The sequence below is a fragment of the Glycine max genome, chromosome 19 (genome assembly GCF_000004515.6).
Source record: "Glycine max cultivar Williams 82 chromosome 19, Glycine_max_v4.0, whole genome shotgun sequence".
Classification (NCBI taxonomy): Eukaryota; Viridiplantae; Streptophyta; class Magnoliopsida; order Fabales; family Fabaceae; genus Glycine; species Glycine max.
The window spans coordinates 41,047,185-41,057,361 of NC_038255.2; the positions used below are offsets into that span (position 1 = coordinate 41,047,185).

The window sequence follows — 10,177 nt, forward strand, 5'->3', positions numbered from 1 at the left end:
AGGAAAATGTTTCATATGGGTGGGGAATCGTTAACATGCTGCGCAACAGAAGATATTGGTCACTGTCATGGATCATGGTTGTCCAAAATCAAGTCGCAAACATACTGAAATAAAGAGAAAAAAGTTAGATTGGATAAAATAAGAAGTTTAGAGAAAACCTTAAAAACATTGTCGTCGAAGAAAACTCCCTTAAAATGCTCTTATTGAAAAATAAGCCCTAAAAACATTATTGTTCAAGATAGTTATTGTAATCTATTATTATATAAAAACATCTGGACTAAAAAAAATAAAAACATCTGGCCATCAATTTTTCAATAAATGTGTCCTTAATTTTTGCAGCTCGACTTTTTTCCCCTTCTTTTTTCGATCTCTTTCTACTGATTTCCACTGAGCGTGCAAAGTCCACCGGGTTGATGCCCAGTTTCACCCTTTTTGCTTTTTGCTTGGTGCACCTTCAAATCTTCTAATACCCCAATTTCACCCTTCTTCCAAGCTTCCTCTCTTCCACCACCTCAGCCTCGTCAATGTGCTTCCAGCGACTAGGACCCTTGCCCTTGCCCTCCCAAGTCACTCTTTTCTCTCCATCTTCCTCTTCATTGTGGCAATGATTTCCCAGGGATAGTGGCTATTACGGATTGCTCAATCTGTAATGTATTTTTTTTTTATTACTGATTGTACAATTCATAATTCAAAAAAAAATATTTCAGATTGAGTAATCTATAATACATTTGTATTAATGGACTGAGCAATACACAATAAACACTGGTGGTGCGGCTATGTAGAGGTGAAGGATGAAGTCATGTGCACGAGGAAAACAAACACACACACAATGTCTCCCTCCTCAAATCTAAAATCAACAAAAACCTACCCACTTTCTCTCTCTTCCTTTACATAAAATTGTGATGATGTCGATGAGGACAAATTCAATAGTCGATTGTTGCCTCCAGGACCAAAGGTGTCGCCACTGCTGGATGACCAGCTTGCGAAGATGATTGTGCCTGGGGTGGTGAGGAGCTTAGTCGCTGGAAGCATGCTGACAAGGTTGAGGTGGTGGGAGAGAGGAAGCTTGAAAGAAGAAGGGTAAGATGGAGAGACTTTACAAAATTTGAGGGTGCACCAAGAAAAAATGAGGTGTACTAAATAATTGCCTAGAAGATGATTTACTATGGTTATGGACAATGGTTAAAACCTCAATTTTTTTTAAAAAAAAATAATTACTATAATATTATGCTTAGACATTATTTTAGTCCCTAAATTTATATCAAATGTTAAAATTGGGTCCCTCCGTTTGTTTGTTATTCAAAATTAAACGGAATATACTAACATTAGTCATCTCTTACTTAATTGATCCAGATGGGGGTATAATTAATCAATAACGTGAAAAACATTTCATAATCAAGATATTTTAAAAATAAAATTCATATTAGAACTTAAATATTTTAATACAAGTTTTGATTACTAATTTTTAACTATTTTTCTTGGAATAATAGTTAACAAAACCGATTTATAAGTCAACAAAAAGCTAACAAATGCTTCGAATTAAAAGTAACTCCTATGGATGTTTTTTTTTTCCCTTCCTGACATCTGAAATTGACTGTTACAACCAACCTTATAAAAGAATGGACCACCTTATTTACTCACTCATTCACAAGGATATTGAAATAAAATAAAGGATACCGATCATGGAATATAGGAAACTATATTATAATAATATTAGAAAAAAGAACTGAAAATTGGTGGCAAAACCAACGCGTATATGGATCATCAATGGCAATGACAAAACAGCCTATGCATGCAAACTTTGGAGGCCAAATGGACGATTGAGTTAAACACAAGCTTCCATTTTGCCTCTTGAAACTAAAAACGTTGTCTTACTCTCTTTACCTCGGAGGAACATAATTTCCCCCACAAAATCAAAATGTATTGATAAAAAGAAAAAAAACCAAACAAATTAAACCAATTTTCTTTAAATATTTATTAAATTAACCCAACCTCTCTCCATTAATTCTCCCTCATAGTTCTTCTATCACAAAAATGGCTTCCTATATATAAACCTTCAAAAAATTGCAGAAAAGAACCAGGAAGGGAGAGCTATAGTTGTTAACATTAAATTCTATATTAATGATCTGTCTATATATCACTGTATCTATACAGCCCATGATGCAGTGGGAGAGAGGAGTGATGAAGAGAGATATAACATTTAATTTATAATTAAAGAGAAATTAAGAAGCTATATATATAAGTTAAGGGCATGCATATATAGCTAGCTAGAGCTAGGGAGTACTGAGCCTATTCTTGGCGAGGGCGTGCCAGCCACAAAGAACTGAGGGCTCGAAGACGATGGAAGTACTCAGCTATGGCCAGAAAACACCTTGCTGCTTGACGCGTTGTTAGGATCTGGTGCAGACGGTGAATGGTTTGGTGCCTCTGATTATCAGCCTGTAAGTCAGTTTTTCAATCTCAAACAAGTTATTTTTTTTATAAAAATAAGAACTATATTTTATCTCAATAACTAATAACTAATTATTTGCTTTATTGAAATAGAGACAATTTTCAAGAGATGAAACACTGGTTTTAATTTAAAAAATAACACTAATTGCATTTAAATTTTGTCTCTTTTTTTTTAAGTAATTTGGATAAGATATGTATATCGGTAGAAAATCATCCTTTTGCAAGTACCTTCAACTCGAAAAAATATGAAATCATAATGGTCAGAAATAGACAAAAGAGGTTGGAAGAGAAACTGGAACAATGACATCCTTTTCTCTTTGTACTTCGAAACAAGAAATAAGATTTTAAACCTCTACCCAATTATTCCCTGCTTGTGATGAGTTTTTTTAGTAAAATTTTGGAAGATTTAATAAAAATTTGGATCTTTTAACCTCAATATGGAAGAAGATAGTAGAACATTTGTAACCGGATTGTGAATTAATTAAATTAAAACCTTATTATATTAATGTTAGTGAATAGTCTATGCATTTTTTTCAAAGAGGTTGACTATTATTGTTCAACATAGAGATTAGAGACAATATTCAAACATTGGATTATTTCTGAAATGGCGACACCATAACAATAATGATCACAGTAAACCCTGGTCCATCGTTGGAGTAATTTTAAGTCAGTATATATTGTGGCAAAAAGAAGTCTAGATTCTAGAACAGATAATAAAAATGGTCAAACCACCAGGGGTTGAGCTTAGAGATGAATTAGAGAAAGGTTGTTGTAAAACTCATTATCGTTATGATTAGTCTATCTGCCTAAAGATTCCTCTGGTTTTTCGTTTCCCATTGTTTGGATTGGTTACAACTGACTCAATGAGGGTGTATTCTTGGTTTCCTTGTAATCAATTGAAACATCATCTATTCATCTGTAGAAATTACTAACAAAAGTTGGTGAACCAACTTTGGTCACATGAATACATCACATACATAAATGAAGATGGCCGGTGCAGATTAACTGGCATATATTTCCCAAAGAAAATTCAGGTTCATTTTACCAAAACTTTTAACTCAATTCAACCAATAAAATTCCAAAAACATGTCCTATTCCTACTTAGAAAATAAGCATATGCCCCATATTTCATTCAAAACTCATACACACCACATGTTGCATTCGTTACACCCAAATTCCACTAAGCAAACACAACACCATATTGCACTCGAACATTGTCCGTTTGTTAAGAAGTAGTCAAAAAGGAAGTTATGGGAAAGGGTCTATGTAGTGTCTTCAAGTCAAACGGTTATGAACGTGACATCAGACAGATATGGGACTAAAGAGATATCTTTTAATTAGAATTGTATCGGTGAGGGACCACTGATCTGTCCTAGTATCACGTGTATGTGATCAATAGTACACACACTTACCTTTGGCATTTAATGTTAATGTTAATGAAATGTTCAAAATAATATATATAAACTTTCAGCACTCCAGTTATAATGTACTTGAGCCATATGTTTTATTGCTATTATTATTAGTAACTACTCAACTATATCAAATCATTTTTAAAAATATATACACACGAAGCGATATATATATATATATATATATATATATATATATATATATATATATATATATATATATATTTGGATTTTTAATATTAACAAATACTATAAGCAGGAAATAATTTTCCTTCTACTTTTAAGCTTTAGTACACATACACCTTCGATTTTGTTGCATGTAATTTTCCTTATTAAGGTGCATATATGTTTGTTTATATATAAATGTTTATAGCCCAAGTACCTGTACCACCAGACAGATCCGAAAGGAACCAGAGTCCATTTCGAGATATAAACATAAGCCCCCCCTCCCCCCCAAATGTACGTCTAAATGAGATGCATATTTTATAATCTGTTTGTAGATTCTATGTAACAACCTCATGCATGGAAGGAGTAGTTCATGGGTTTGGGGCAGGTTCCCCTACCCGAAGAACAACAGATTCTTCTTCCTACCTGACCCCACAAGATTCGTTATGGAAACACGGTCGTGGGGGACCACAAAAACTAATCAACCAAGATCAGACGGTCATGAAACTCCCTCACCAAATCACCAATGCCAAATTTAATGCCCATGATGAACATTTTTTTTATGAGTAATGACATTGACTCGCATAAAATATTACATTATTTTAGTTAACAAGAAAATGCATATATATTTTTTTCCATCTTTCTTTCTTTAATCATTTAAAAGTCAATTGTAGCGAATATTAGTATTAATAATTTTGATGTGTAATAATTAAATATCGTTACTATATATACCCACACATTTAAAAATTTAGGATAAACACGTTAAGTTAAAGTAATCAATGCAATGTACCTGTCTCACGAAACCTTCAAGAGTGGAGAGCTTGTTCATGGCTACAGCCATCTGTCCCATATAGTTAGCCATATTGGGAGGATAACTAAGAGAATCTGATGTTATAGTGTCTGAGAGAGATTGATTAAGAGCCTCGAGCCCTTGGGAGAGAGCCTCTTCTGCTTCTTGTGTAGATTGTTGCAATCCACATATGCCCAATATTTGTTGCTCCGTGAGAGGCTCAATTTGACGCACAATAATCTAAAACACATTAATTAAATTCAATATCAATAAAATTAAACATATAATATTGCAACTTGTCATTAAAGAGAGTAGATTATTAAAAAAAAAATTGTTTCTTCTTATATGCAAATAGCTATACTATTATCCTCCGTGTATGAAGAATATAATAAAATGACACAATTTTATGGTTGTGAGAAGTTGCTTAGTTATCAATTGATTAACTACAGAACAAAGAAAGAGATGGATAAGGAAACGAGAACTTTGTTCCCATTTCCCATCAACAACAACCATGTTGAGAAGAAGAAAAATGAGAGATAAAGACCCGTGCCACCACTTTCCCTTTACTAGCTTACTAGTATTTCTTAATCGACCTCCAGTTAATTATAACCATGATCATTGGAGTTAAAGGTATAATAGCTTTATGGAAATGAAGCATAACTCTACCCATTATTCATTGATGACGTTGAATTCATACCCCTCGTTTTTTTTGTTGACCCTACCGACAAAACGTAGTTCATGCATTTATAACATCAACTTCTTGTAATAAATACTGTATATAACGCACCCCAATTCCCTCCTCCCTCTTCGCATACAAGTTATCAAAAAATCACCCCCCACACTCCAAATTTTAATTATATTATATATATAAATATTGAAAATAATAGGCCTTTTTACTAAAAGAAAAATCACGAGAAACCAATTTTTTTAATTATCAGCATCAGATAAACTTGATCACTTGATATTTCCCATATAGAACATCAAGTTTATATATCTAAGTGGGTTTTATCTTCAAGTTGTCACATATATAATATAATTTTGAGTCATGAGTCATGAGTAGGATATATGTTTATAGCATTTGTGAACAAGATTTGGTTACAATAATTTTGTGTGCCAGTACCTTGATGAGTTCAGATGGCCTGAAACCACCGATCCACATGAAGCAACGTTCAGCTGGGGTCTTCCACGTGCCAGAAACAAGATGGAACACATCTGTTTTGGCCACTAAGCTCTTGAGGTTCATCACTTGATCATAATGCGCCAAACAATTGTCCACAAACAGTCTAAGCTCGTTTTCAGGAAGGTGCTCTTGCACTGCAGCTCTTAGCTCACACACTATGCGGTGGTGCTCCTCTTGCCATCTAGCATATTCTACGTCAAACATTGCAGCCTCTGAAAATTATATGTACACATTCATAAGAAAAAATAAAAGATTTTGGAAATTAAATATAAGAGAATAAAGCATGCATAGCATATTGTTAGTGGGAAGAGAGACCCGTGCTAATAGTATTCATAGTGACAGGAAGGCCTTGCTCTCCACCCAAAAGTGCGCCTCCACCCAAGAACATGCCCTAAAAATAGAAACACACATTACTTGTAAGTTGTAAAAAGTAAAAACCACAGGGTGTTTGAAGTTAAAAACTTTAGCAGTGTCATGGCCAGTTATAGCATATTCTGATTAATTCCTTAATTACCTGAGTTCTAGCACGTTGTAGCTCTTGTTCCAGCTGATTCAGCCTAATCCTACTCGACTCTAGTTGTTGAACATATGCCTGAGAGAGAGAAAAAGGACAAACAGAATGGTACATGGCTGATTAATAATAAGGCCTTTGACAAGTCTTACCGAAAGAGTGAAAAAAACAATAGGGTTGAGTTAAAAATTATCTCTTCCTATGGAATCACTTATTAGTTACCTTTTTCCTAAGCCTGCTTTTCCTAGCTGCCTCTCTATTCTGAGCAAGTCTTCTGAGTGTCTGTGCACAACGTTTTAAAGCGCAAATGTTAGCATCGTTTGTCACCCTTTTGTTTTAAAATGAGTAACTTGCTTGAAAAAACAAAAAGGAGATGGAAGAAAGATAAAATTAATAGTTAACCTTAGGATCTGGTGTTTTAGGTCCTTCATGTTCAGAACTTGACGTTGGACCTTTGCGGTTGCTCTCTCGCTGCCATAGTATATGCATAAGTGATTAGTTAGAGAAACTTTAGATGATAATAATAATAAGAAGAATTATACTTAAGGTCAGAACCTCACCAGGCTTCAAAGATATGCTACCAAACTCTGATTCTTATTCTGGTTATTTATAACTATAAATTTAAGATATACTATGTATTTTTCTCTGATATATATTATTATTATTATGTTCGTACGTACCTTGACAGGTTTGGGTGGCTGAGGGGCAGAAGCAGTTTCGTTTCGAGGGTTGGCCAACTCCATCGACGGCTCTGATGGCCTCTTTGATCCACTTGTTTGTGGAGAAACTAGCTCTATGTTAGCCTATCATAATCGCCAAATATAAATATATAAAACCTATTAATATAGTGCTATTATTTACTACGATTAATATTGACCAAACTTATATCACTATGTGTATATGTAACACGATCGAAATGATAACAGAAAGAGAGTGTAAGAGTATAGCATATTATATACTATCTAATAAAATTGACAGTGTGAGATATCGATAATGATTACACCTTGGCCTTGGATGATGATGGCTCTACATGCATAGGCTTAGAGGGGAAAATGTTGAGAGTTGGAGGCCTCATTCCTGATGATGAGTTTTCTGCCGAGATGCACACATGCACCAAATTCATCAACATCAATTATATGTAAAAATATATCTAAGCAAGTTAATATTAATATATATAATCAGATAGGTGGGAGAAATGAAAGACAGAAATTAAAGAGGGTCTTTTTTTCAAGGGACGGAATGATCAAGAGACGACCCAAATGAGAAAATAAGAGAGATCACAAAAGGCAAGAGAGGTGTGAGTGTGTGTGTGTGTGTGAGGCAAAGAAATTGGTGTGGGAATTATCATGCAATTGTAGCCGGTTCTTCCAAACTGAAAAAAAAAAAAGAAAGAAAGGAGAAAAGTAAAGAGAGTAAAAGCAGAAGGCACCCCCATACCCTACTCGTTACCCTTTTCAGTACATGTGGTGTTTTTGTTTGAAGGAGATCATGACACCCGGTTTGTTACATGTCATGGTCTCGCACTCCCAAACCCCAAGCAATAAAAACAAGAAAACAAATAAACTAGAGAAAAATAAATAAATGTAGAGAGAGAAAATTTTCATTTTCTTTTTCTTTTTTAGAAACGGAAACGTCTACTCCATTTTTTTGCCCCTCCCTTCTGTGCAAGGATCTGGTCAAAGGAAGTACGAAGCTGCTGCATATACGAATCAGCCAGACATGCTTTTGGTGTGTGACCAAACAAAGAGAATCTCCTAAACGAACGAAAAATGATCGAGAGGGAAGAAAGGAGAGACCCTCTTTTTGAATTTGCAAGTTAGAAGCAAAAGAAATTTCCATGTGTGTGTGTGAGAGAGAGAGAGTGTTCATGAGAAAGCTCACGTCTTTGGTCTTGAACACTAGAAGGGTCTGCTTGTCCATCAAGGTAGAGGAAAAAGGCTTGATCCAATTCACCCAAGTCATAAGCTCCGGAATCCTTGCTTCTGCTGACATAAACACACACACACGCACACACGTATAATTACAAAAAGAAAAAACAGAAACCAAAAACGCAAAATATAATGTAAGACAAACAAAAACCCACAGGTAGTTTCCGGGGATAGAGGAAAATGAAGAAGAGGATTGCATCATTCCAAAAGAAATTTGATGATGGTCATGAATTTGTTGATGATGATGGTGGTGGTGGTGGTGTTGTTGCAACTGATGATGAGGAGGAGGAGGATGGCGTTGTTGAGGTGGTGGGAGTGGTTCCAATTGTGTAGTAGTTGTTGTTGGGTTGGTGGTCTTTGAAGAAGCCATGACACAAGAGAAAGAACAACCTAAAAGCTTTTGTTTTTGTTGTTTTCTTCTCTTGCTCCTTGTTCTCTCTTAAAGTAGCTATGCTCCTAGCGCCTTCTGTGTCTTCTTCCACTTGTGATATTCATTTCCTTCTTCCACGGTAAAAGATGGAGTCGGTTATAGTCATATAGCTTGTAGCGAGTAACACAAGAGAGAGAGAGAAAAAAATAATGGAATTCAATGTAAAGTTACAAACAAACAAAAGACAACACTCTTTTTCTATTACACCTCTTTCTCTCTCTCTCTCTCTCTCTCTGAAAGATGACTTTCTGCAAACCAAGATCTTTTTTCAGATAAAGCGGTCCTCTCAGAACATCCTCTTCAACCCTCTCTCTCTCTCTCTGGAAGAACCACAGAAGAGCAACAAAACCTGTCTTTGTGGTTCTGTTTGTTTTTGTGGAGAGAAAACCAATTTTGAATTGAAAGATGGAATGGAAAAAAAAAAAAAAACCAACAACCTTAAACGCTTCCGTGCGTAGCTTACTTATTCTATAGCGTGAAATGACCAAAAAGTCTTTTTCTATGTTCAACTTTTACTATTGACATTTTCATGCAAACGCTTACACGTAGATATGCCTGTGGCGGCTCTGTCTGTTTAAACATATTAGCCACACCACGAAGTTTTACACATTGTTTTATATTATTTAACCTTGTTAACTAATTATTATTTAGAGAAAAAATTTATAAACTAACGCTGTAAAATATTTTATATCCCATCACAATTAAATATGTATAATAAATTTATTAATTTTAAAAAAATATATTTTAAAATAATTCAAACATTAAATGATATTATAAAATTATTTTTTATTGTTGTCGCATAGTCATTAAATTCATTTATATATTTTTTATTAAAAATTTATACTTTTTATATATAATTTACTTTTTTTTGGAATTTATATATAATTTACTTTGTTACTTGGTCACGTTTGTTTTCAGACGTTTAGTCGGATCCTTTTTTTTTTTATCTGTATATATTCAATTTTTTAAAATAAAACAATTGTCCTCTCTCTTCTATTTTGTTTTGTTTTGTTTTGTTTGATACAAGCTCCGTTTCAAATAAAACAAGGTAATTGTGATGGAATATTTTATATAACTAATAATTATTAATTTATATATATGGAGTTTTTTATACTTTGAAATCCCTTGTCAACTTGGAGAGGTAATTAACATTCACCCTTTATGATTTCGAAGGAGATATATTAAATTATATTTCCACATGTCTTCTTAATTAATCTAGTCGTTGTAGAAATAGTAGCTAGACAGTGATATTCCTTAAGTTTGAAAATGATTTTCTCACAGGTTGAATCTTATAGATCGTTTTCAAGGTTGAA

General features: G+C 34.0%; 1 protein-coding gene across 2 annotated transcripts; it reads right to left on the reverse strand.

Annotated features, from left to right (window-relative positions):
- Positions 1-176: 176 nt before the first annotated feature.
- TGA25 (bZIP transcription factor) lies at positions 177-9,320 on the reverse strand. Of its 2 annotated transcripts, none has more exons than XM_003554148.4 (11): positions 8,590-9,320; positions 8,388-8,488; positions 7,510-7,598; positions 7,187-7,309; positions 6,909-6,977; positions 6,729-6,788; positions 6,510-6,587; positions 6,311-6,386; positions 5,936-6,207; positions 4,816-5,055; positions 177-2,439 (listed from the first exon to the last, which is right to left on the reverse strand). In XM_003554148.4, the coding sequence occupies exons 1-11, from the start codon at positions 8,802-8,804 to the stop codon at positions 2,290-2,292; spliced, it is 1,473 nt and encodes a 490-aa protein (XP_003554196.1). In that variant the 5' UTR covers positions 8,805-9,320; the 3' UTR covers positions 177-2,289. The 2 variants fall into 2 exon arrangements, with proteins under 2 accessions (XP_003554196.1, XP_006604382.1); XM_006604319.4 differs by having other exon boundaries at positions 8,388-8,491.
- Between the last annotated feature and the right edge of the window lie 857 nt (positions 9,321-10,177).

Bases quoted from the DNA above. Each gene is read 5' to 3' on its own strand.
- TGA25 (XM_006604319.4), bottom strand. From the start codon at position 8,804: ATGGCTTCTTCAAAGACCACCAACCCAACAACAACTACTACACAATTG. The intron at 6,978-7,186 runs GTACGTACGAAC...ATACTATGGCAG, and splicing joins AGCCACCCAAACCTGTCAAG to CGAGAGAGCAACCGCAAAGG. The intron at 6,208-6,310 runs GTCTCTCTTCCC...TATAATTTTCAG, and splicing joins TATGAATACTATTAGCACGG to AGGCTGCAATGTTTGACGTA.